We start from the raw sequence: 27,584 nt of genomic DNA on the forward strand, positions 1-27,584 counted from the left end.
AGTCCCCTCGCATCACAGCACATGGCGATTTTCCAACATGGCGGACGGAGGCAGTGAAAACATGTTGGAAGCAAATGTTGAACAACAACTTTCTAGGATCGTGAAAGGTAAGGAAATTTTAGTGCATCTGTCCTGCTTTCCATTATATTGATGGTCCAAAAATATTTCTTGCAGACGTACGCTCCGGAAACCTAGATCTTGTTGCTTTTGTTGAAGAACTAGGGTTAGTAAGCGTTCATCCATAATTATGCGTTGAGTGTAGTAATTCGAGGTTATGTAATCTGTTATACTTAGCTAAACAAATTTTGGAAAGAGTACCATATAATCCCATACATTAATCATGCATTCCACTTCTTTGTCTTTCACAACAAAACTTTAAAAACAAAGCCTACTAGTCTAAATACATAATTAATATATGGGGTTAAATCGTACTCTTGCCCAAATTTTTCCTTTTCATGAATTTTAAAGGTAAAAAAAGAATAGAACATTCAAAATCCCTTGTTTCTCGATTTTTTAAAGAATGCTTATTCGATTCACGATGCCATCATCTTATCCAAGTGTATATTTAAGGCGCGCGGAATATATTCGGGCATTGGTGAGTGTTATTTACAATAATAATAGGGCTGGGTAGAGTCAGTTTCAAGGTACTCAACTGCTAACCAGTATTATTTATAATGATAACAGGACTGAATTGAGTCCAATTTGGTCTGTGATCATATATGTGACAAACAACACCAGACGACCATAAGGTGGAGATCGGATTGGACAACCTTAAGTCTCTTGATCAATGAATGAAAAGAATGACATCACTTGATAACGAAAATAGCCATTTTTCTAGTATAATCATAAAAACATAACAGGTGACAGTTAACAGTTACTTTTTGCTTCCATCAAGAGATAATGAACCCAACAGTCTGTGTAAAAGCATGTGAAAATGATATGTGTACTGTTTGGTTACATAACCTGCAAGAGGCCTATGAAAATGATATATTACACTGTCCACTCACAATCATGACGCACACACACTCCATTTATATCTCAAACCAGGCTGCTGATAACCAGACCCAACTAAGAATTTTATAATAGTTTTGATTTACTTGTATTTTTATATCCATGTTTAGGCCGCAGTTGACCAGTACTGATGTAGATAAGAGGTGCCATGGTGTGCGGTTGTTGTCTGAAGTCTTGCATCGCCTTGTTGGGTTTCAATTTAAAGAAAAAGAAGGTTGTTATAGTAAAGTCTTTAGAATATGAGCCTGTTATAGGCTCTTTGCTTTAACTTATTTTGACCAAGTGTTCATTTTGCTCTGTCAATAGAGTTAGGGTGGTATTTATATCTAAAAACTAATTTTATGATCTGCCCACACTTTTCTGACCTATGGCAAGTTCTCCCACTGATTTTACCCAATGGGAAAGTAAATTCTGTTTTCATTAAACAGTAAGTGCTTTCAAGGGAGAGCTGGGTGATTTAGAAACAGAGCATACTCTTTCTGTTTGCAACAAGAAGGGATTGCAACCAGAGAGGTTAATACACTGATTGCAAAAATGTACATTATAAAATGAAATTAAGCATAGATTTAAAATGGTTTAATAGAATCTAAACTCAGATCAGATTTTTTTTGCTCCACCTGGTATAAAATTCATGAAAAATAAAAAGTGAGAGTGAAAAGGTGCCACAGTCTGTGGGAGTAGCCATGGTTACTGTGAGTACCACCATCCATCCATGAGATGCTGTTGACTTAAGGATCTCAGTTCAAAAATAGAAAAAAAATATATTAACTTGCTACAAGTTTTTGAGGGGTAACTCTAGTGATAAGAGCTGACAGAAAATAGAGCACTGTAAGAATTCTTTAGGCAGAAGAGAATCCAAGGACCATCTGATCACTGGCCAACCTTGTTCCCAGGGTCTCTCATCTTTGTACCCCTTGGAGCAAGAGAGCAGAGGAGAAGGAAGATGAGAGGCCCTATCTTACAATGAGTTTCAATGTTAAGTTAATTATTAATAAGTTTCTTTGTTTCTTTTTTCAGTGGCATTGTTTTGTGAATTTCTGTGTGATAGACTCAAGGATCACTACACCATTATTCCTCATGCCTTGTTTGGTATTCTTGCCTTGGTATGTGGACTTTATTATTTTTGGCTGAGAAAAATATCTTCCTCCAAAACCTAACAACCCAATCAATTACTTCAGATACCTTCCCTAACAGATCGATTTGAAATTCTTGATGATGTGGCAAGGCTTTACCTGTTGATAAGGTGTATGTTGTGTTAACTAATCATTTCACTCCTGAGATCTTAGTATGATTTTCTGCACTGGCCACAGTCACTACGCATTCCATATAATTTTTATCTCTCAGAGGTCTAATAGCTCTGATATTAACCTTTTGACCCTGAAGAGTGACAAGCATCTAGTTTCTCCTTACAATGTCACCCTGAATCACACATTAAGGTCACAAGAATAAAGGAAATGATCAACAACTAAAAGCTATTTGATTGTTGAACAAATTCTCCTTTTCAGCATCTTAAGAAATGTAAGGAGAACATTATGGAGAATATGTATACTGATGTTACAGTGTAAAGGGTTAACTCTTTCTATTAATATCCACCTGATTCATTTCTTCTGTCTTCTTATTACCATTCTGCTTGAGAATGTCTTACTTTAATTTATACATAGAAATTTCAAGGAATGGGAACATGTGTTCTAACCACCTGACAGGTCTTCCTGGTTTTTTTTTTTTTCTTTGAACAGCTCTTTTTATGCAGTAAATGGCTTGAACCCGGGGGTAACAAACGACTCATTCACGACATAAACATCACAAACGACCGAAAAAGAACGACCTAACTTTACCGACAGATCGAAACAGACCAATCACGACTGACTTACGTCACTTGAGTCTTACAGCCAATAACATCACGGCAAAACCAACCAATCATTTCACACGAACTGGAATAAGAACATTCTACTGACAACAATCATTCACTTGACTCTGATGATGACTTCCGCACAGGTTGTCGAAACGTCAGTCACTACCACCGACAACAGTCCTTCTCAGGACTACACTCACCCGGACGATCAGACTACACCTCCACAGCTCTTTTTATGGTCATGTTATTGACCTTAAATTCATAAATACTAGATGTCATTATCTGCAGGTAGTTTTTTATGAAAAGTACTCATTGTTCAACCTTTAACTTCTGTGAGTGACTAAGACAGAATTTCTCCTTGATGAGTAGCACAGTCACCCCGCCATTTTGGACTCAAGTGCCTTTGCTAACAAATATATTCGGGAAGGTTTAACCTCTAAATCTCACACTTTCCACAGTGTAAGCTTAGTTATCCTACTTCATTTTGGTGTAAAGAAAACAAGGTTTGCGAAAAAAGTTAAAATTGTAAAAACTAAATATTTCCTGAAAATGCGTAGATTTCTGGGTGTAACGCGTAACATGAAATGTATCAGACGGAAGAAAAAAATGTAATATTTCGATACCGAATGCACGTGGAGCCACTATTTTTTGGCCGTTAGTAGTTTATGACAAAAGCAACAGGCAGTATGATTTGCAACAAGAATGGTTCATTCTAACGTAAGTTATAAACGTCTGTTTTTATCACTGAACGATGTAACCCTCGGGACAGTTAAAACAACCATATTGTATAAAACTAGCAATAATGACAATTTCGACTGTGTGAGAAACAAACAAATAACAAAACTGTAATGGGCATACATTGCAGTATTTACAAACCAACGCTGAAGTTGAACCGTCAAGTAGAATGTTTTCCAGATCAAAATAAAACGTGCGAAAACACATTTCGTAGCGGCCATATTGAGCTTAATTCCATCACATATCCACCGATTGATCCGTAGGCAGACGGGATTCTTGTTAAGCTGAATAAACAAGGTCACCTCTCCTGGAATGGGCTTGTGTTAAGCTAAATTTACAGAACGTTTCAACCCATTTCGTTGGATCTAATGCTAGAAATTTGCGTTTCGTCGACGCGGAAACACTTTCCGCCATTGCTGCCGTGTTCATGAACCGTAACGAAGGAAAGTGACGAAGAGATATGGCGAAAAACACCACCAAAACTTCCACGAAATCTGCCCCTTCGCAGCTTCTCTTTGAAAGCACATGGATCATTTACACAGACAGTGCGCGTGTTTGAGGTTACGAAGTAATCTCGTAAGCAAATCACGCGGACCCTTTTTAATGTTGACGTGTGCGATTTTTAGAGAAGAGTAGTTGAAGTTTTTTTTGTTTATCGTTTGGTTGTTGTCGTTTGCCGTAAGATTACAGTTTTCTGTGTTAGAGTAAGTGTCTGTTTGGATTTCCCGTTTCGCTTCCGAATACCTAACTTATATTGAAGTTCGTTTTGGTTCAATTCTTACAAACGGGACTGTTATGCAAGTGCTAATGTTCCTTTCCTTGAGCTTATATATAGTTTTTTTGTGAGTTTGTCTGAGTTTTTAGCTAGCTTTGCGTCTTGCCTCTATATCGGAATGTTTGGAATGTTGGTTTGTCTATTCGCATTTAGCTTAGCTTCTTCCTTATCAATTCATATTTTAGTTTACGATAAGTACTTGGATACCACGACTACGTTAAATAAAACGATTCAAGGCTTGTCCGTAAAATGTATCCTCGCTTCATAGTGTGTCTTCATTTGCGAAACTCATAGTTGTCGTCGAAATTTTGCTTCGCTTGTGTCGGCCGCTACAGGCAGATTATTGCATCACAATGAATGTATTGCGTGATTTTCACCACGTGCACCGTTTGTAGTGCAGTTCACTGAGGGAATTCAACCGAAGTAGATGGAAACAAAAGAAATAACAATGTGAAATAACAATGTGAAATAACAATTACAAAACCTCTTTTTTTCCCATTTTTACATTGAATTTTTTAAGATTTTACGAAAAAACAGAAATGTGCCACGCCCACAAGGGATTGTGGGTAATACCAAAACTAGTGTTATTAATGCAAAATAATAAAAATATTTACAGATATTTATTACAATGTACATTTCCATCAAAATTAAAGTCAAAAAGTGATAAAAAGTGAAAAAACAATAATATAATTATTTTTGGACTATGTTACAGCAAATGGCTATGTGACTGTGCTACTCATCCTTATAATAATTATCAATGCAATATCAAGCAAACAAGTGATTAGAATAAAGAAAAATATCAATTAGGGGATTGTTAATTGATCTGATACCAAATTTTTTAAACTGTCATTACAAGAATTGTATAACAGACAGTAATGAGATTTACTAAATAAATAAGATCTTGGGTGTGGAAGTGTTAGGTACATACATACATACATACAGACAGACAGACAGACAGACGGACCTACCTACCTACCTACCTACCTACATACATACATACTTTACTAGCTCATCCCCAAGGGACTTTTCAGAGTCAAATCTACATTACATGAATAAAACCTAAGGTGTTGCATTTTCTTGATTTACATGTAGGTCACAAATCAAGATGTCACAGATGCAGACTGTGTTAAACTTATGCAGACGTTGTTCAAAGAAGTTCATGTCCAGGTAAGGTTTTTTCATGTGTTGAAGGCATTTTTTTGATAAAGCAAGTTAGTTTCATTGTCACTTGTTGCCCTTTGAACATTATGTACGGAGAATTTAAAGAAGTAATGCAAGGAGGTTCGAAAATCTTTTTGCGGCATCAATTTAGGAGACCAGTAATATCATGTCGTTCCTCATGTTAATTAGTATAAAAAATCTATTGAACTTGAAATGAACTGAAATCTCTGAAGACACTCTTGGCCTATAGTGTGTAACAAAAACTGTCACAGTACATGTGCCTTTAGAAAATTGACAATAGATTTATCACTTGAAGCCCTTTAATATCACTACTGTTACATATTTCACATTTATCAGGGCCTACATGTTTATGGCTATAAGTATCATTAATTTTTTCAATGGGCTTCCTCTTCATGAAATTTATTAAACAATGTCATTCTGTTTCTTGCCTTGCTCAATATCCAGTCTCTGCTGAAGGAAGGAAGACTCACTGCATTTAATCTGTTTGCAGTTGTGTTAAATAAACATCTTCAAGGTAAGCTTGTAACCCTGAAATCCATGTCCTTACTCCAGTGAAACTAAACTAATAATGTGATGTTGTCAAAATTGTCTTTCCAACCACTCACTGTATTTAATCAACTAATTTTTAAGTTGATGATAAAAGAATGTTGATTCAAACTTTTCCATGACATGGAATCCAAATGTTGCATATTTTTGTACTGAATTATGGACAAAGAATTCTGATAGTGGTACTTCATTGTATTTTGCAATAAAAATACTGTTTAAACCACAAGGACAACTTTTATGAGCAGATCAAGTTGATGTAGTTGTTGTTGGAGTCAAATTACGTCAAACTCACTTTGTTCACCCTGTGTCCTTAATTACAGCTCTGAAGGGTATTGGAAATGATTTTGTGTTTGGTTTCATCCAAGCTATGGATGGAGAAAAGGTCAGTAGAGAAGTTTTCAGTCCATACTTGGCTTAAGAATCTGCTTCACTCTGGCTTAGAACGAGGAAATCAAAGAAGTCATCTAAGCAATAGAGCCCAAGGCTGTGCTCTGAGAAAAATTGAAGGGAGCCCATGAAGCTGTGAAATCCAGGGTGCCTAGCATATACTTTTTGGGAAAAAACTAAGACTCCTGAGTTGCCCAAGAGCAAAAGTAAGGTGCCAGGGGTCACCAGGCACTGCTAGACCACAGCCCTGGAGCCTGTGAAAATGATGGTTTCAAATCTAAGAAAAACTTCGCATGTAATCAGCAGGGTTCAGTGAGAACAGATTGAAAGAAAATGATTTGTTTGAATTTGTCTCACAGTTGATTTTTAAGTTGTTATTGACAGAAGTAGATATTAAGCATTGAAAAACAAGAACCATGATGAATTTGATGGCAGTTACACTCTTTCTTTAAGTGAAAAAAAAAGTGTAAAGATGGATTGGTCACTTTTGAGATATAATAAGAGCTTTCTTCCTTTTTAAAAAAAATTGGTTCCAATTGATTTTAGGACCCCAAAAATTTACTCCTGGTGTTTGAGCTGGTCAGAGTCATCATCAGCAACTTTTCAATAGGTAAGTATGGTTCTTTGCGATCGGTTCATTGTACTTGGTTCAGCAGATAAAAAGAGAAATATGCTCCATTCCCCTCTGCTCCTTGCCTTGAAATAACACAGGCAGCCCAAGTGTACTGTGTGTGATTTTGCGGCAGAATTTGGAAACTTTGCCACTCGAATGGGCAGGTACTTTTTGCAATTCACTCTGGCTGGTGCTAATTTGAAGGAAACTGGTAGACTTATGTGGAATTTATTGGCCTCAAGTGGAGACCTTTGGTTTTAAGGGATGGGTTGAAGTGACCTGCCTATTATATTTATATATAGTAGGATAACACACGGTACAAAGAATTAGTCACCAAAATAGTATTAAAACGACCGTAAGTGACAACTCAGCGATGGAATTAAGGTAATGAGACTTTCGACTCACTTTTATTATGCTTTTTTTCTTTTCTATTTTTTTATTATGTAGTTTTCCCTTTTTAATAGCACATGCTTATGCTGAATATGTCAGGTATTCCCTTAAGGTTTGTCCTTTAAACCCCCAAATCACACACAGTATACTTGGGCATCTGTGGAAATAATAGCTATATGTAACTAATTTTCAAAACTAAATCATCATCTGATGATATTATTCCAACCATCTTGTTTTGTCTGATCTTTTTCTTTTTTACTTCATAAGAAGTGTCTTGGACTACTTTAAATAGTTTGATTTTATGAAGGGAGATCACTGAAGACTAGATTGTGTTAAAACAATCCAGGGGACAGGTCCTTATTCTAAATGCTTGGAACCTCTAGTCCCAATGATGTCCTGTTTAAAATTGTAATGATCTCAGAGTATCAATCAATATGAAAAATATATGGCAGGCAAAGAATCGTATGTGTCTCAACTTACAAGCAGTTGCAAAAGTAGTTGAGACATGTCACCATGTGAGCCATTTAACATAATGTACCCTCCCTCTCCCCCTTGGGTAGCTAAGCAGTACTATGTGAGCCATTTAACATAATGTACCCTCCCTCTCCCCCTTGGGTAGCTAAGCAGTACCATGAGGGCCATTTAACATAATGTACCCTCCCTCTCCCCCTTGGGTAGCTAAGCAGTACCATGAGTGCCAGTTAACATAATGTACCCTCCTTCTACCCCTTGAGTAGCTAAGCAGTACCATGAGTGCCATTTAACATAATGTACCCTCCCTCTCCCCCTCCAGTAGCTAAGCAGTACCATGAGTGCTAGTTAACATAATGTACCCTCCCTCTCCCCCTTGGGTAGATAAGCAGTACCACGAGTGCAATTTCAATGAACAACAACAAATCGGGGAACAGGGACAGCCTTTGGTTGTTTGCACTAAATTTCTTCGTGGCAGTAGTTGCACTTTTTGCTGGTTGTAGCAGTGGCCAACTGTGAAATATAAAACATCTCTGAGATGATAATTTGCAATTCTATGATCTGCACCCTTGTTTGTCACAAAATGATTTTACATACCTACGTTAAGAATGTAAATGTTCTAATTGCCCCAAAATTGTCATATGATATTATGATTTATTTCAGATTTATTTGCTGAAGATCTGTTTGAAGTGACATCATGCTATTTCCCTATTGATTTCACTCCAGTAAGTTTTCTTAAACCAGCCAATCTATTTGATCTGGATTCAATTTTCCTTGACATGTAAACCTTTCCATCTTTGGTAAAGATGAGAAGGAATACTCTGACAATCAGCCGTCAGTTGGCTTGAAGATCATACATTAGTTTCTGGCAAAATATGAGTGCGTGAGAACTTGAGTTATTTAAAGAAGATCGTCATTAAGTCAAATTACGTTGCTGTACTGTACATTACAATATGAAATAGAGCTAATGCTATACATATTAATAACAGGTACAACAGAATCAGAGCAATACTTTGAAAGTATATGTTTTTTGAATTATTAGTAAAAGGCCTTTGACCAAAAATCCAGGTCTTTTCTTCCTAACTGGTATTGTTCTAAGAAGTTAAGTGGACATTTGTGGGAATGCCATCCCTTTAGGATGCATGTGACAAAGATATCAAGGTTTTCAAGATAATTATGATTTACTGGATAGAATCAAAGGATATTACATCAAGTTTCAAATATAAGTATAATTTTTTTTTCTCAAATTTGGAGAAAGCCAAAGTACTGTTAGGCAAACTTGGTGGTTCTATTATTTATGATGTTGAATTATATGTGACGGTAAAATTCATGCTATATTTTAGGTGACATACTGTAAATGTATGTACAGTACATACCCTGGTTGAAAAGATTTTGTTCACAGTTTTTTTAAACTAGTTAAATAAAAACTTTCTCCTTATTGTAAAATTCACTCATTTTATATCCTTAACCCATGATTGCCAATATTTAAAGAGGTGTGATATGCAAAAAGAAAAAAAAGGAGTTCGAATGAATTAGGTATATACTGGTGCTACAAATGTCGAGAGAATTTCTCCCCTATGGCCTTAACCTCTCCCTATATATTTATCCATACATTATACAGCAAACAGGTAATGAGAAATACTCAAACTTATCAAGTAGAAGTAGTTCTCTTGAACCAACACTAAATTATATTGACAGATTGGCAAGGAAATGTGTAGCAGCCAGAGGGGAGAATTGAGGATCAGGTCCTGAGAGTAAAAGGGTGTAGCATCAATGGTGGCTATAATAGGTTAACAGGAAAGTATTTAAACACTTTTGACATCATCTTTTCAGCCTCCAGATGATCCATATGGAATCAAGAAAGATGATTTGGTGATGAGTTTGAGAAAGTGTCTTGCTGCTACAAATCAGTTTGCCCCTGTGAGTTGATGTTAAATGAGTATTTTAGTAAGTTGGTTATTATGATTTGAAAGTAATTTTAATAGGTAACAGCAATGGCTCTTCTAAAAACAAGTGGGCAATAGCAAAGTTATGGATGAGTGTCACCTCAAGTGATGTACAAAGTATTGGTGTTTGACATGAAAAGGATTTTTCTCTTATCAGATTTCACATTTCCATACGAGATTTGTTGTTAGCATAGACATTAAACATTTGCACTGCTACTGCAACACTTATTGAGAATACCTTTTTCATTGTCTTGTCAAGTCTAAGACATTCTTGGGCCAGTGGACACTAGCTAAGACTGCTTTGCATAAACTAAGTTTGTCCGAACTTTAAGAGCTGCTTCTCTCTCGTGCAAATCAAAAACAAACGTCAACTCCTTTTCAGTAATATGTCTACAAGTTGTGATGTACAACATGTTTTCAATGCCAAAAGGAATAGAAATTACTTTGCACCAGTGTATGTAACATTTGAGATTTCAAAGCTCCTGTGCATATCTTGAAATGAATACAGTAACCGTCAATAGTCTAGTATGTATGAGCTCAGGCAGACAGGTTCAGATTGGGCAGAAATTAGACAGTCCAATCTGCCAGACCTGTCAAATGGAGAGCAACCCTGGACACTAAAGTGACCAAGGTCAATTAAAGTGCACCTAAACCCAAAAATTTTTTTCGCTTAACAAAATAAGCGTAATTTTGGAGTATTTCTGTGCAAACATTTTTTTATTTGCTCAAATCCTCAATTGTCTGTGCCCAGTCAAAATACGGAAAATCGGCCGCCATCTTGCCCCACGGCCGAGTTTAAAGAGGAATGGCTCTAGCGGGTAATGTGACGTCAAATTGAGAACACGAAAGTCTGCATTTCACACATTTTCGCTTGTTTGGGAAGGTTGTAGTCGATTTTGTCCGAAAATATGCCGACTAAGTGTGTCGTAGGAGGATGTAGCAACGTGCGAAATTTGCAAGAGGGTATCACGCTTCATACATTCCTCATACAACACACCTGGTCGGCATATTTCGGACAATATCGGCCAAAACCTTCCCAAACAAGTGAAAATGTGTGAAAAGCAGACTTTCGTGTTCTCGATTTGACGTCACATTATCCGCTAGAGCCATTCCTCTTTAAACTCGGTTGTGGGGCAAGATGGCAGCCGATTTTCCGTATTTTGACTTGGCACAGAAAATTTAAGATTTAAGCAAATTAAAAAATTTTTGCTCAGAAATACTCCAAAAAATAAGCTTATTTCTTTAAGCGAAAAAAAATTTTTGGGTTTAGGTGCACTTTAAGGAAAAAATTGATTTGTATCAACTACAGCTGCTGGAGAACTACAGTTGTACAAACCCCATATGCTGTTTCTTCCAAACCTGTACCAATTTCAATACCACTTGTCCAGTGGTCTGTCAGTAGTTAGTTAATTGCAGCTTATTACTGTTAGTAGTACAAACTTTAAATTAAATGTTTTATTTCTCAATTGCACAATTATAGTTCTGCTTTCCACTTCTTATGGAGAAGCTATCATCTGATATCACTGATGCAAAGATTGACTCCTTATTGACGCTGGTAAGTCTTTCATCCAGTCACATAACCTGAAATGGTTTAATTAACATTATATTTAATACAACATAACTTTTTTACCATATTTTTTTCTTACAGTCAGCATGCTTGGAAGTGTATCAAAGCAATTATTTAGTTGAGTTCTTGGAGCCTCTTTGGACAAGTCTTAAAAGTGCAGTAAGTTTTTATTTTATTTATCTTTCCAGTTGATAGATTTTTGATAACAGTTAAAATTTGATTTCTTGATTTTTTTTTCCCAACCAGGTTTTCCATTCAGGAATTCCTGTATTAGAGGTGTGTTTGAATATACTGTACACGTATTGATGCGCTATACTGGTGTAATTAGTCAGATAAATTAATACTTTACAGATTTTGTCATATGTCATGCTGTACAAATTTAAGATGGGTTTTTATTAATTTATTTATCAGTTTTGTTTTGAACTCTTATTTTCTGATTGGGCTCATAAAAGCATGTATTTACCAACATAGATTAGATTTATGGGCATTTCAATTTTGTTAGGATTAATATTAATATAGTTTTTATGTAAGAGCTACAAACTGTGTAGAATATAGCTCGTTAGCGCGTAGAATATAGCTCAATTGGTTAGAGCGCTGGATTGTGTTGTGTGGGAGGTCGAGGGTTCGAGCCCTGGCCGGACCAATACTCATGGTCTTAAAATACACCAAGAAGAATTTGCTACCTTTCTCTAACAAGAAATGGATAGATATTCTAGTCTTCTCGGATAAGGATGAATAAACCTTAGGCCCCATCTCCTGCAGGGTTAGGGGTAGGAGATGTTAATTTCCCACGCACTAGACTACTGTGTGGTGGATATCCTCCCCTGGGGTGGGATGGGTGGGTGTTGGCCCTGAAAAGCCCTACGGGGAGTGGTCAATTAACCTATGTATATATGTATGTATGTATGTATGTATGTAACGACAGTCTTAGAGAAATATATATATATTTTTTTTATTTTTAATAATTGCATTATTCACTCCATGAATTACATTTTAATGACTCCCTTGGTAATGTTGGCATTTCAATAATGTGATAGGATGCTGGTCTGGCTGCAGTAACAAGCATTGTGAGAACCCTCTGTAGATCTATAGATGTAAGTCAATTTTTTTTCATTTTTAACCAGATATTTGAGGTCCTTATCATATGAGCTACTGGTAATTATTAAAACAAATTGAAATTCTGAACCTTAAGTTAAAATGACCTCAACTACATTTCTTTTAATTGCCTACTGTATTGATTGTTTCACTATGATTATTAATTTAATATATTACTTTACAGGAAAATACCAAGGAGAAATATGATGATTTTCTGGAAAGTATCCACAAAGGTGAGTCTCCCCTCCCAACCCCCCTCCCCCCCACAAAAAAAAACTACTGATAACAGGAGATACTCACTGACAGGTATAAAACTTGATAAAGTTAATGGCAATGAACATTTATTCACACGAGTTTATATCTTTTTTTAGAACTTAGCACTTACATTGAATGACCCTACAGTGAACATTATTTATTTACTGTATTACTGAAAGTGTGTTGATATATTATTGTTGGACATAAAACTAGTGAAAATCTTGCTTCACAAAGTTCATTTTAGGTAAATGTTTTCTCGCCATTAAAATTCTGGTCTTTATGTGATTAAGTACAACTTCTGGATGCTCTTGCTCTGACTTTCCTGGTCTTATTTGAATGTATACTTAAAAATACAGCAAAAACATTTTAAACGTTCATGATTAAGGTACTTTTAAATTGCCTGGCACTTAAGAGAAACTTTAATTTTTAGCCCTACAATATGAGGTTGGAAAAACTAAAATAACTTAGCACAGAATGCCTTGAAGTCAAACTGGTATGGTGTACACTTGAGGGGATTAAAATGAAAATTTGACAAGATGAATGGAGGGGGGGTTACCAAGATATTGAGGTAACAGGGTTGTTGAAATTGATTCTCTAGAAAGCCTCTTTAAGGAAAGAGAAATCACAGAATTACCTTTTTCTTCTCAGATTGTGGTAATCTGACTGGTAGTGACGTTAAGCTAATGAGGCAGTGTGGAAGAATTCTACAAGCTGTGGCTCTAGCAACAGGTATTTAATTTTTTTTTTCGATGCTTTTGGTCTATTCTATAAGTTACAAACCAAGTTTGTTTTTCTTTTTTTTTTTTTTGCCGTCTGTAAATTGAAGGTAAATGAAACAAAAGAAAAAAAAGGTGAAAGTACAATTATTGCAAACAAGAACACAGTATCCTGGTGTCTTTAGAAGTATATTGTCATTCTGCAATTCATGCTGTGTTGTTTTTCAGAGCCTGCTTGCCACAGAATTAAACTGTCATTACAAGAATTGTATGACAGACAGTAATGAGATTTACTAAATAAGTAAGATCTTGAGTGTGGAAGTGTTAGGTGTTGCTTTTGGTCTATTCTATAAGTTACAGACCAAGTTTGTTTTTCTTTTTTTTTTTTGCCATCTATAAATTGAAGGTAAATGAAACAAAAGAAAAAAAAAGATGAAAGTACAATTATTGCAAACAAGAACACAGTATCCTGGTGTCTTTAGAAGTATATTGTCATTCTGCAATTCATGCTGTGTTGTTTTTCAGAGCCTGCTTGCCACAGAATTATGGACTGGACCCTTCCTCTGTTGCTGGAGCAACTCACACAGGACATTGAGGCAAGTGAAGTGGAATTTAAAGCAGTATAATTAAGTATTCTGAGCAGTGACTGACTAAGCTTGGCTTGCTTTGAGGTGCCTTAAAAAGGTGTCCTTAAAATACATAAAAAGCTGTTATTAAGTAGCTAATTGGATAATGGAAGTTCTAACATATTTATTTTCCAAGGCTACCCGTAGGTATTTAAGTTTTTTTCAGGTCCAGTCTTTGAGAATGTGTTTCTTATAGTTTAGAGTGATTTGAGATGAAAGTAATTTCAAATTAGATTGATTTGGATCTTACCTTGTACAAGGATTATGGTAATTTTATCAATATTAAAGGAGGGAACATATCAAATTAGTGTTTCTACCTAAAATTTATTTCAAACTCCAGCATGTTCCTTTCCTGAATGGTGGTTTGTCATTTTACCCCATCATTCTTCCCAGAAGCAATGTCCATTAAATAGTCCTTTTTTATGGATTTAGGTTTCTCATAAAAAGAACTTCATTTACACAATTACAAACCTTCTCAGAGCTGCTAAAACCTTTCATGGAGTTTCTGCTGGTATGTATGAGATACAAATAAAAGACTGTCAAAAATAATTAGAATAATTTTGCTGCATTTGATGGGATTTTATTTTTGGTTATCACATCAATTGAAATTAGGTTGTGGTCCACATATTTTCTTGTTTTAATTATTTTTAACCAGTTGTTCATTAAAATGCCCTTCATCTGGTTTTCACTATCATGATGTAATTACGGCAACTCAGTTATAACAATCTTCAGTTGTTTATTATTACAATCTGAACCACAACAACAATGTGGTGTCATTCAATGACATTAGAAAGGTAATTTGAAATAGTGATATTGATTTTTTTCTTGTGAAGCTTTGATTTATATACATCTATCTTGACAAATGCCAATTTTTTTAAATTGTACTTTCAATTTATAGAATTAATTTAAGCTTGTGAGTTAGTCTTATTTGCATTGGCTCTTCGCATTGTCATACAATATGCCCCAATGGAATATCCAGATTAAGTGCTGCAAAAGAAACCACCGGTAGAAGGAATCAACACATTTTAATTAGTGCACGTATGACAATGATCTCTTTGAAATGTTTAAAACACACGAGACTGAGATATTCCAATGTTATCTAATTCATCTTTTATCTCCAGACAGCCAAGTGATCAAATACAAGGAAGCGCTTTCTACAACATTATTTCCTTTCTTGGCAAATTTGAATTCAACATTATGTTGTGCAACAGTGGAGTGTTTCATGGTTCTTGTTGACTTAACTGGACTTTTAACTGAAAAAGAGGCAAGTTAAGAACAAAACACCAATGGATCCAACCATCAAATTGTTTATGGTTCTTTCTTACTTCCTCTTTCAATTGAATAATTATAGATAAAAGAGTTGGATAAACAGAAAATGCTATATGCATACTTCCCATGCACACAAAAAAACATATTTCATAATATGATAGATGATAAATTACTTTTGTGTTACTTGCCTCTTCCCCTAAAGGTAGTTACTTACTTGTTTGGATCAGAGCCATTTATTGTGATTCTTGGCCAATTCACCAATAGCTTATTGTCGATAAGACTGAAATTATCCCATGAATTGAAATAGAACCTTAAAAGAAATGTTGCTAAGGGGAGTTAAATACCTAAAAGGGAAGAATATGTAAGAAATGAACCATGATGCTGGAGAAAATTATAAATGGATTGCAAACAGTAAACTTAAAAGCTGTAGGCTACATTTTGTTAAGATGGAGAGACCATGACAGTCTCAGCCTTCATGATTTAATCAGTTAATACTTCCTTTACATGTGACAGGTGCAGTTGCTTGTTGAGCATGTTACATCCATAGTACTTGGGAGCAAGGAAGCTTCTCTAAGGTATTATTTTTATTGCAAAATGTATAATAATCTGATGATTTGCTACAATTCCTCTTTTGCAACTGGAGGGCTTTTTTGTTATTCTCATACATGTATGAAAATAGCCTCTCATGGCCCATGCCAGTTGCGAGGAACATATTTTAAACAGCATAATGTTTCCGTAAAAGTGACTTCCATTAATTATTAATGTGCTTATAGAAAGATCAACAAGCATAGCGGTACTCACCTTTATGAAAGAAGTCTGATAAAAATTAAGGCAACAAATTATGTAGCTTCAAAATTTTTTTCTTATTGATTATAAATTGGTTTTATAAACAGAAGGGGGTTGTTCATTTTTATCACGAACTTGATACAAAGAGAAAAATAATTTAGCCCCCAAAAGGAATCACTACAATTCTCAACCATTGAGCCTGAAGGTGCATTTGTACTTAGAGGTGAGCAAGGCCATTAAACATGGGCTGTGGTTATGAAGAACTTAAATGTTTTACCTCTTGCCTTCCAATGATATACTATTGCGTTTCGTGAACTCCATAAGTATCTTTCTTTATTGTTTTCAGCCATATTAGCTCTGCTGCATTGTCACAGTTATCCAGAAATTATCCTGCCATTATCATTTCCACCATGCTCCCCCTGCTGGAGATGCATCTTAAAACTGGTATTATTCCAAAACTAAATTTTGTTATTGACTGAAACTGCAATAAATCCCAAAGTTGTTGTGTACATGTCTGCAAAAAGAAGGATGGCTAAAATGACACTTGAGACAACTACTGCTAAAGAAAAGACTGAGGAAACTTAGCATGTGTGACAGTCTGTTATTTCTCTGTCATCTTACCACTTGCATGTATAGCTTCTTTGTGATTTTAAGAGAGACTGTGAGAGGCCTTGACTTACTGCTTTTTAAAAGTGGAATTTTATTGCCACAACTACTTCTTCCTGTTTCACTTAGGGCAGCAAGACAATTTGGATGGAGGATCAAGTAGTCTATCAGATGTCAGATACCATATTTTTCATCCTTTCAAATAAATGCTATGATTTTTTTCTCAGAGGAAGGGTCAGCTATGGATATAGATGGCAATCAAACCTTGACCACCCCTGTCAGTCACCAGTGTGTCCTTAGTACTTTGGGGGCTGTGTGCACAGAGGAGTCAATCATCCATGCAGTCATCCCACGGCTTGTTGAACATGTGCAGTTCTTATGTGATGGTGAGTGTCTGGAAAAAGATATTTCATATGTCACATTGAATAAATCAGACTTGGAGCCCTTGCTTTGGCCTTATGCATCCATCAGTTTAAAGCTTCAACTTCCCCTCCCCCCACGAACCAGCATGCATTTGAAGATTGGTTCATTCAATTTCCCACCCCTCTCAGCTTAATCTGCATTCAAATGTGCTATCTAAGGGCCAGATTTGATGGTCAAATGCCCCTTTAAAAGAACAAATGTATAACCTTAAAGTTATTCTTTCATATTAAAGAAAACAAGACATGTATACCACTGGAGGGAATGAACACTTTCAGTTCAAATTCCTCAGCTGCAGGAGGGCCTTTTGTGGCAAACTTCCCACACCCAGGGAACAGACAATGGTCATATGCCCGGGATCACCTTGGAGGAGGGGGGATGCTGCAGCTTTGAACTAATTGGGGTTTTACCTGTTACAAAACAACCTCCCTCTAGTGCACACATTTTTGTCTCCTTATATATCAAACTTACAGATGTGAACTTCCCACCCTATGTGCAATGTAATAACTTGTAAGCTTAAGGGGCAGCTTAATAGGTGTCACAAAACTTTCCTCTACCACCTATTTTAAAAGCCATGACACTATTTAGTCATTTTTAAAATCTGGCCTAAACTTTCAAGTGTGTCATTTAGAATCTGTCTTGACCCTCGCCATCCTCAACTATATTTGTACACTTTTGGCAAATTCATTCCTTTGTGGTGGTTGTTTTTCCTTCAGTTGCTTAAAATTATTTCATGGTTTCAATCTCATAAAATTGTTCTTTTCTATGCTCAAAATGACCCCAAATGTCACTCTGTATCCTCTCTAAGTTCCTCCTTGAGGAGATGACATTGCAATCATGAGAAGTCTTTCCCAAGAGCATTGTTTGGTGCTTGAAGTTTCACTTGTATTGTATCTTATGAATGAGTGCTGTCAACATCACTCTTGCTGTTGTTTGTTTGTATGGATTTATGTTTTATAAGCTTATAGTTTTTAAGAGAACTTTAAACTGGTTTCAGAGGAGAATTCTCACAAAGACTTTCTGTCCCAAGTTTGTGCAGTCTTTCTGTGTATTTTGAATATTGTGGAAGGTATGTATTTTTTTTACTTTGTTGTGGTTTTGTTTTGTTCTTTGTATTGAACACCTTAAATGGTGCAAAACAAAAGCTCAAAATTATTAATCTACTCTCTGCGGTTGCCGTCTTATACTTTCCTTTACTCTTTGATTGTTTCCCTGAGTACACATCGAATTTAATGATGATATCAACATAGAAACATGGAAGATCTTCCAGTAAAGTATAAATTGTCTTTGTTGGAGTCTTGAGGCAAGAAGAAGAACAAACCTGTATTTTAATTCTATGTTATAAAACCAAAACCAAAGAACATCACAGTAAGCCAGAACATAGGTAATAGTCACAAGGAACCAATGAGAGCTCAAAAAAGATAAAAACAAGTGAACAGCTTCAAGTGAAGGATTGTGAGTGTGTGAGTTTTTTTCGTTTTAGTTTTGCATCTGATTGGCTGAGAGAGGGAGAGACGCAGGTCTTTCAGACTAATCATAGAGTGTCCAGGCTGTACTATCATAGATTGCTCTTGAGGCAATTGGAAATTTTCATTTGAAGAATACCAGATAAGGATGTTGTGATCATTGCAAAAAAAAACTTATTGTATTTGTTCTATTTCATCAACATACATTTTCAACCCTTTGTAACAGTAATGAATATGATTGGTTTGGTATTTTGTGGAAGTTTGTATTTAATCTGTTTTAACAATTTGATTTTTGTTTGTCTTATCAGGTTCAATTCAGAAAGGAATCACCTCAGCTGCATACTTCAAACAATCACTTGTTCCTGATATTATGAAGATTGTTCTCGAATCAGCTTTGAGTAGTAATTATTGATCAAGATATTTTGAATTCTTAAAAGTTTATTGTTGATGTTGTTAGTCTTGTCATTTCTGACAGCCAGTGAAATCCAATGTTCTTTGGTTCTGCTGGAAGACAATTAGTAATTTATTATTTGCAAATAGTGTATGTTCTTCTCTATTTAGTAACATTTTTCACCCGTTTGGCTTGCAGATTGTAAAGAAGGAATGACTAGAGCCATTTCAAAGGATGTTTTAGACAGCATTGCCACCATTTTGAGGACTGTGGCTAGTAACCTAGACGTTGAGTAGGTGTTGCTTACAGTTTCATACTTTTGAGTAGTTACTGGACAAGTGAATTCATTTATTGTGGACTCTTTCCATTTAGTCAAATCAAAGTGGGTTTACTAAAAATTTTACCCAGCAGCCATCAAGGGTTATGGTTTATTGTATTGTGAAATTTGAATCAGAAGTTGTTCCATAGCTGCAGTGTGTTTCAAAAAAGTAATTGATGCAAACTTTTTGACACACAGAGGGGCTCAGTCGAGTTTGCTTATTTTGTCTGGTACTTTCTATTTTTCCTTGTTTTTATCTAATATCGACGTTGATGTCATTTACCTCATATTGTCCTGTGTTTTTGTCTTATTAATTTATTTATTTTTCATAGAGCGGCACATAATCTTCTCGAAGATTTTGTTGGGATATATCTTGATGGAAAATCCTCCTTTCTCCAAGCAACAGTAGAAAAAAATTTTTCGCCATTTGAGGTAAACGTTTGGTTCATCTTATCAATATGTAAACATGAGATTTGTACAGTCATTATGTGTTTATCTCTTAATGAATTCGTTGTTGTTTTTTTTTTTTTTTTTCAGCCCACATCATCCTGGGAACAAACTCAACTTGTGTCCCTGTTAACAGCCACCTTATGCTCTGCAAGACGGGAGGTTAGTTAGCTTTACATCACTGTATCGCAAGCTTGTGTGAAGTAAATTTCAATTGAGTTTTTGTTGTAATCCGGGCCTGCATCACTTACCCCATTCTTCAAACCAAGATGTAAAACTGACAGAGCTTTCATTGATAACAGTTAAATATCTAAAGTGATTAGTCTGTCTTAAGTTGAAGTGGATAGAAGTGGATATTTACCGAGCCACGAAGCAAAATATCCACCACTTTTATCGTCACTGCGGTGAATAATAGTTGTCTTGGTATATACTACAGATACCAAAAAATTTGTCTTTTACTTTTAATATACCAAAAAGTGGTCGGAAATGAAACACCTGACGCCCATTTTTTCTCCTTGGCTGCTCGTAGGTGATTAGTACTCGCTATTCAATTCCGAATTAGCCAATCAGTGTGCACGAAAAGTATTATTCACTTGTGTGGTATATACTAATTATAGTTATTAATACTACTATTATTATTTTCGAAATATTATCATTATTATTACATGTATTGAAACTAAGCATGGCCTAGTCACTTGCGTGTCCCTTTCTTGGGGCTGTTTACGTGTGTTGGCTTTGAGTTTTCATTGGCTTCTTGGAATGTTTCCACCCGTTCTGATTGGCTGCTGTGATTACCAAGGTTTTAGTCTTACAACAATGTTGAAGTGCTAGAATGATGGTTAGCGCCTTCATAACCCACCCCGAGCTCTCTGGTCATCCTTGTACCTGCTTTGGATCAGCTCTCGTAAATGTTTGATGGAACCAAAGTAGTTTTTGTTGATATCATCAGGTTGCTGTCCCACGCCATTCAGTTCTCATTCCCAGGCTTCAGCAAATAGCATGTCATTGTGATCATAGCAGAAGTGCGGAATGTGGGGCCCAATGCCTGGCTGGGATAATTAACAAGCTACCTGAAGGTAAACTATGTGTAGCTATGCAGTGAACACTAACCACGGTGATGGACAATTAATCTGTTTCATGTTTGTTATTGTATAAAGGTTAAGTATTAATAAGCTTCCTCAACACGTCCCGTATCGCTGCTATTAGTTTTCAACGGATGAACGAACTAGCTAGAGATCAAACGAACGTGTGACCAACAGATTGTACAGAGGAGAGAAACAGTTGAAAGGAGAAAAAATTAAACAACGGAGGAAGAAAGAGAGGAGAAAAAAAAAATGACAGGATGATAGAACTAAACATGAACGCTCCAGCAAGCGAATGAATGTTAGCTGGAGTCAGAATTAATGAAGTGTACCTTTGCAGCCAGTTCTTACTAATACACAACATTGCAATTCAGCTTTTCTTGATTCTCCACCAATGAGATTTTGAGCTCTGGCATACATGAAAACTATTGTTTTCCATACATTAATTTATCTACCGCAGTTGAGTTCTCTCTCTCTTCTTTTTTTACTGTGGATTCTAGTTGCTGGGTTTTGACTCATTGTACTCAATAAGACAGAAATCCAATTGTAACTAAATACTTATGCCTCTGATTCAAACTTTTTGCCACAAATTTTAACAAAATACGTCTGGAATAGTTCTGTTGTTCAATCAGCTTCCCACCCCTCCCCCCTCCCCCTCCCCCCTCCCCGCCCACCCCTTCTCATAACTACAGTAGAAACTGTATTAAGCGGGAGCGTATTAGGCGATCACCCTGTATTGAGCGGTCAGTGTTCAAAGACCCGAATTTCCTCTACCTTAATCACTGTAATGTTCACCCTTACAAAGTGGTCACCTCTATTAATTAAGCGGTGTTGGTCACCCTTTTCCTGAGTCCTAACAGCCTACTTGTGTTGTCCTTTACCTGTATTGAATGGTCATTTATAGCGCGGGAACTACCCAAATAAAACTTAAGAATAAAGTAAAATTGAATCCATGTTTATATCCCAAAATCAATGTTAGTACTGTTTTTGAGCGAGTTTTTTTTATATCAAGTGATCAATCATGGCATAAAACGGCGTTTTCATCGTTTACTTGTCTGTGGTGGTCACCCTGCCATTTCCCGTGGGTGACCGCTAAATACAGGTGCGATTGTACACCACTCCCATTCCCAATTCATTGTTATATTTACTGTAGTTATTTATTTGTGGTTACGAACTTCAGGTGAAGAATTAACCTCAGCAGTGAATGGATTGGTTAGCAAGATATGGCAAGCCAGTGAGAAAGAGGGTTCACTGAAACGAGCCACCATAACTTGGCTTTGGGTATGATATAATGATTTCTTGAGTAAAAGGTGATTAAACACAAATACGGAAAGGGTACTCATATGTGAAAGTTGCTGGAGAAAGTTACTGGAGGGATGCAAATTAAAGATTGCTCAGTCATTAAGGAGTGTTAGAGTCAATTTTCCCTTTTTTAACGTTCAAGGTATCTTGAAGCCTGTCAAGAAGAAAAACGAACTATATTATTCTTTTAGTCTTCTATTGGGTTTGAATTCTTCGCTCGCTCTTTTATATGTGATTCTCGTAGCTTGTTTACTGGACAGTGTTTTAAGATTGATTAGATACTTAAATTACTGATCAATGCTAAAAAGTGAAGCCGACGCTCCAAATTCCAATTCAACCAAAGAAAACAGTAATCAAAGAGCCATTTGGTGGAAGTGTCACCACTTAATTTCCTGTAATTTTTTTCAAAGTTTATCCCAGCTGTTACCCTAGTGTGGCGAAACTCAAGCCTATAAGCACAGCTGGCCTAGCCAAACCCATGATGACTGTAACCAAGCTTTTAAAGTAACCATACGGTGCCATTTGATTCTGTATTTGTTAATGAAGATTCTTCTTTGCAGTTGACAAAAGCCTTGGTCATTCGGTCTCATCCGTTGGCGCCATTATTTATTGATAAGGTAAGTTGAGTATTTTTTTTATATTTAAAACTTCTTTGCATTCTCTTTTCATGTTATATTCAAAGAAATCTTTTCAGCTTAGTTTGGAAATCAGAGGCTTGTTTTGATGACTAAACGTGTCTAATGTGCCTTTCACACTTTTGTATTTCGGCAGATTATGAGTTTATTAGTTGATAAAAATGTCGGACGTGTAGCAGGAGATGGTTTTTATATCATCATGGCGGATTATGAAGAGGTTATGAACATTAAAATGCACGTGAATTACAGGGTAAGCATTAGATTTATGTTTAGTCAAATGAAATTATCTCGAGGTAAGACATGAACTTGAGATTTTCTTTTATTTCACTCAACTCCAAGAGCAGTTAAGAAAGAATTAAGAATGCAATTCGTTTTCTGTGGAACTCCACTTCTCTTCGAGGTACTCTAGTCTCGTAGGTGTTTAACTTTCTCGCATGTATAGCAATGACAGTAATGTTTTCGTTGTCGTTTCATTGACTGTGAAAATGTGAATGCTTCAAATATTTCGGAATGTATTGTACCACAGCCAACCACATTGGAGCGCAGGGTCCTTGCCTCCTTGGTAAATGTTCTAAGAGCAGTGAGATCCTCTGGGTGGCCTCTGTGTAGAATTTACATTAAGAATGGAATATGGTGCAAGGTTGAAAGGTGGATATTCTCAACTTTTGAATAAGAAGTAGCTCCGTTTTTGCGGTCAACAGATGATGTATCGTCAGCGACTTTTTATGGAGACGTCTCCCAAGTTAATAGAAGGATTTCACTCGGCAGAGCCAGGTGGGATCGGAGATAGAATTCTTAAAAAGTCACGAGCTGTTCCCGTTAAGGAGAATTCTAGAAAAGTGATCAATAGAGATTTCAATGCATGTAAACTAATCTTTTAGACTTATAAATGCTGATCAACTTTTCTTAATTGAAATAGCACTTTTCTTCAGGTTCTTCAGTTATGTATAATATCACTCCGATTTGTTTTTAATTTCGTTCTTCTTTTTTATCCCTTGGTTTTAGCATTGGTTTATTGCAGCAACAGCAGGAGTGAGGTGGGAGGGGGGGGGGAGGGGGGTGTAAGTCTTACCAAGACTTAATCGATGGTTGGTTAGGGTCGGTTATTTCGAATAAAAGAAGGGATAGGAAAAGAACCGTTAGCGTTGTAAGTTCAATTTGTACTTTCCAAAACATATTTGCAAATGCACTTATCGTCCTCTCCCTGTTTTTTTTTTTTTTTTTTTTGGTTGTGTAGAATTCAAGCATCATTACCTCTGTGCCTTGTCTCATCTGTTACAGTGGATACCTAAACAGGTTCTGCTCAGTGAAGTACCAAATGTGAGTGACAAATCTTACTCGTTGAGCTTTGCATTTGGAGTCATTTTCAAATGAGAGTCGAAAGTAATCCGGGTTTGCTTTGGTTTTGATTTATTCCTCTCTGTGATTGGTCCATAAAACTCGCGCCACTTTCTAGGCCAATTAGATTCAAAACTAAAACCATACGTGACTCGGTCGCCCGCGTTTTCCCGCGCTTCAGGGTTTTGAGTTCTTATTGGCTCCCTTTGACATTTTCCTTTGTTCTGATTGGCTTTTGTGATTATTTTGGTTTTGGTCTTACGACACTTTTTAAAGATCCGCTCTCCTGTGTCGTTATAATTGAGAATGACCATGGTTTACGATACTTTATATTTTCTTTGCTCGCTGTAGTTGATGCCGCTGTTGGTTCAGTCCTTGTCATGTGATGAACAGAGTTTAAAGCTGTCCACTTTACAGACCATGTACTCACTAGCGTTTGATGCGCCAGAGATTATCGCTCGTCAAGTGACTTCACTGGTCCCCATGCTCCTGGGTTTGACACAGTTTCAACTCTCAATGGTAATTGTGATGTTCCTCTCTCATCCGTAGCAGTTTTTGCTCGGTCGTCGACAAAAAGGGAGGAAGCGGATCGCTCTTACAGCGATAGCGGGGCATACGGCACTTAATGAATTTGATTGGGCTGACTTCTTGTTCGGGCAGTGAATCTTGTTATCTGATAGGCCACCCAAGCGAGAGGGATGTCCACCTTGCTCTGGTTAAGTGCATGTTGCTGCAATTGATCAACAATTTGCTGGTTGATGTACCTCTTAACTTCTGGTAATTCTCTAGTCACAAGGTTTTCGGCAGTTCCTAGAGCAATGGAGTCTTAAGATACAGCAACCTGACGTTTTGGAGACTTTTAAAACTAAGGAAAAAAATGAAAATTTTAAGGTTTTCTGTGATAACTAAGTGAAGGAGCGAGGCATGATTTTGTTGATTCAAGTCTTTGATGTTGGTTTGCTAATGTTAAAAAAAAAAACTTCATTTTGTGTTTATTTACAGAAAGTTAGAATGGAAGCTCTCAAGTGTCTTGGAGCTTTGACAACTTTACCTCACCACGTGGTAATCTTCAGTTTACATTTTGTTTCTTTTACACATTATTCAGCCTTCCATGTTTTGCTTTCCATATGTCATGTTTTTACAATTTTGATACATTATCCGTTCTGTTCTGGCAGGTTTACCCGTACAAAACGAAAGTATGTAGAGCGCTAGCTGATTCAGTTGATGATAAGAAGAGACTTGTTCGAAAGGAGGCCGTAAAATGCAGGAATGAATGGTAAAGACATAATGAAAGACCAAAATAATTATTGATTATCAGTATAATTACTATGCTCAAGAGATGTTCGTTGTGTTTTTAATCCATCAAAAAATTTCTTGATTCTTTATCCTGAGAAGTTTCGAACTAAATTGTCAATACCTGTTTGCTTGACAGTGTATTAAAATTTTAAGTGGAATGTACGAGTGGATTACCCTGGACATGCAATGTTTGAGAGGGAGTATATCTTTTCGGGAGAAGTCACCTAAAAAAATTAGCCGACAACTATATATATTCATAACATAATGAACAAAGTACGCATCGCCTGATTGGTCAATTTAGTTTCCAAGCAGATGCCTTATCAAGTTATACCGAGCCTGTATGTAACTATTTATGTCATAAAAGCAATAGAACGCATGTTTTTTCAGGGCTCTATAACGTGATAAAGCCACGCGGGATGTTGGGAAAACACGAGGAAAGCTTATAAATCACTCACTTTTGGCTCGTGATTGATAAGCTTTCCTCGTGTTTTCCCAACATCCCGCGTGGCTTTATCACGTTATAAAGCCTGCAAAATCTGTTCTGTTGCTTTCATGCAGAGGGTTACTAAGTTTTATGTTGTGTGTTTTGACAGGTTTCTTCTAGGAAGTTCTACGAGATAACGCTAGCTGACTAGTGTCCAATATAGGGAACAACCGGTAGATTTTACCAATGAACTCTTCTTGCCGTTACCCCAGCAATACAGATTTCCAACTTGTGACTCAGAACAGTGATTAGACTCCAAAGCAAATTCGAGAGGAGGGACTGCAGGTGAACACCCAATCGATTCTACTGGGGAATTCGTAAGAACACACTTTGCAGTTGGAACACTGTGAACTTCTTCTGTGAAAATAATTTTCAGAGTAATATAAGAGGAAACACTTCAGTTATCAACAGATATTTATCAACTGGAATGAACATTAATAGAACTATTTACACGAGAGTAACCGAACTCTTTAAGAATATAGACGTCCTTAAGCATTAGTTGGTTATATTGAAAAAGAGAGAGTGGTAGAAAGTGTCAAGTTATGTTAAAGAGTTCCCTTGTGAACTTCCCATTACATCTAGATATGATTCTGTTAAATATACTCTTAAAAGAAGGAAAAGGCTATTCACTTTACTGAACCAACGGAAAATTCCTATCGGAGGCCTGTTTTTTCCAAATGTCGATAAGTCTTCTCTCTAAACCTTGGGTCTAGGGGAGAAGTTGGAAGGTTCAGTGATTAGGAATATTGGTTGCGCATGAATCCTCAGTGAGGTTTCTTAAAGATACATCTTTCCTGGGAAAATGTGTTGCTCTGGTGTTTTTTTCTGCCCTTGTCTATCCACACGAAAGTCGTCACAGTCAAAAACATGACGATACCTTTTTCAAAAAAATACAGTTCCTAAAACACTTTCTCCACTAATTTACAGTGCTTTCCATCTCTCCGGGGGTATTACAAGATAATTTGGTTTCACCACCTATGTTGATAATGTAAATTGGTCACCGTACAGAGTTCCTTGTTAAGCTTAAAGCTACTTGTCTCAAACTTTCAAAAGATCTTTACACTGGCCAATTTACATTTTCAACTCATTTGATAAAACCAAATAATTCATTAAGACACATGGCCAATTCACTACATTTTGTAGCGATTGTTCATAGAAGTTTAAAAATCCAATTGTGTGACACATTTATCATTACATCTCACTTGAGAAGTAATCTCTAATCAGGTATACAAGTTTGTTAAAATAAAGCAAACAAACCCAAAAGAAGGTCGCTTAAATTTCCATGATTACTTGTGGGTCGTAACTTCACTCACTGAAAAGAACATGCAACCATCGACAGGTAATGATGTTGTCTTCATCTAAAGAATCACATATGTAAACTTTTTAGTCAAAGAAGAATTTCAGGAGCGAGGATATCTCGACAGTTCTGTGCAGAATGCTTTGGCTTGAGAGACGAGAAAAAAAGAAGCTTATTAACCTTTTAACTGCCATTAGTGATCAAGAGAGAGTTTCTCCTTATAATTTTACTTCAATGACAAGCAGAAAAATGATGAGAATAAAGAAAAATATCAATCAG

General features: G+C 36.3%; 1 protein-coding gene across 4 annotated transcripts; it reads left to right on the forward strand.

Annotated features, from left to right (window-relative positions):
• On the forward strand, positions 1-27,584 carry LOC111338969 (MMS19 nucleotide excision repair protein homolog). Of its 4 annotated transcripts, XM_088724567.1 has the most exons (37): positions 1-107; positions 175-223; positions 1,122-1,225; positions 2,029-2,114; positions 5,466-5,540; positions 6,000-6,069; positions 6,422-6,483; positions 7,035-7,098; positions 8,626-8,687; positions 9,796-9,882; positions 11,389-11,463; positions 11,557-11,634; positions 11,722-11,751; positions 12,513-12,569; positions 12,755-12,803; positions 13,474-13,554; positions 14,067-14,137; positions 14,600-14,678; positions 15,289-15,431; positions 15,950-16,011; positions 16,569-16,666; positions 17,056-17,214; positions 18,246-18,317; positions 19,023-19,115; positions 19,304-19,397; positions 19,757-19,856; positions 19,962-20,033; positions 20,821-20,947; positions 22,134-22,234; positions 22,816-22,872; positions 23,027-23,140; positions 23,592-23,664; positions 24,128-24,210; positions 24,580-24,747; positions 25,231-25,290; positions 25,404-25,504; positions 26,118-27,584. In XM_088724567.1, exons 1-37 carry the CDS (start codon positions 38-40, stop codon positions 26,143-26,145), a joined length of 3,054 nt encoding a protein of 1,017 aa, XP_088580693.1. In that variant the 5' UTR covers positions 1-37; the 3' UTR covers positions 26,146-27,584. The 4 variants fall into 4 exon arrangements, with proteins under 4 accessions (XP_088580693.1, XP_088580771.1, XP_088580811.1 ...); XM_088724609.1 differs by lacking the exons at positions 1-107; positions 175-223; positions 1,122-1,225; positions 2,029-2,114 and adding an exon at positions 3,551-3,580; XM_088724645.1 differs by lacking the exons at positions 2,029-2,114; positions 5,466-5,540; positions 6,000-6,069; positions 6,422-6,483; positions 7,035-7,098.

The sequence above is a fragment of the Stylophora pistillata genome, chromosome 1 (genome assembly GCF_964205215.1).
Source record: "Stylophora pistillata chromosome 1, jaStyPist1.2, whole genome shotgun sequence".
NCBI lineage: Eukaryota > Metazoa > Cnidaria > Anthozoa > Scleractinia > Pocilloporidae > Stylophora > Stylophora pistillata.

Bases quoted from the DNA above. Each gene is read 5' to 3' on its own strand.
- LOC111338969 (XM_088724567.1), top strand. From the start codon at position 38: ATGGCGGACGGAGGCAGTGAAAACATGTTGGAAGCAAATGTTGAACAA. The intron at 108-174 runs GTAAGGAAATTT...TATTTCTTGCAG, and splicing joins ACTTTCTAGGATCGTGAAAG to ACGTACGCTCCGGAAACCTA. The intron at 19,398-19,756 runs GTAGGTGTTGCT...TATTTTTCATAG, and splicing joins GCTAGTAACCTAGACGTTGA to AGCGGCACATAATCTTCTCG.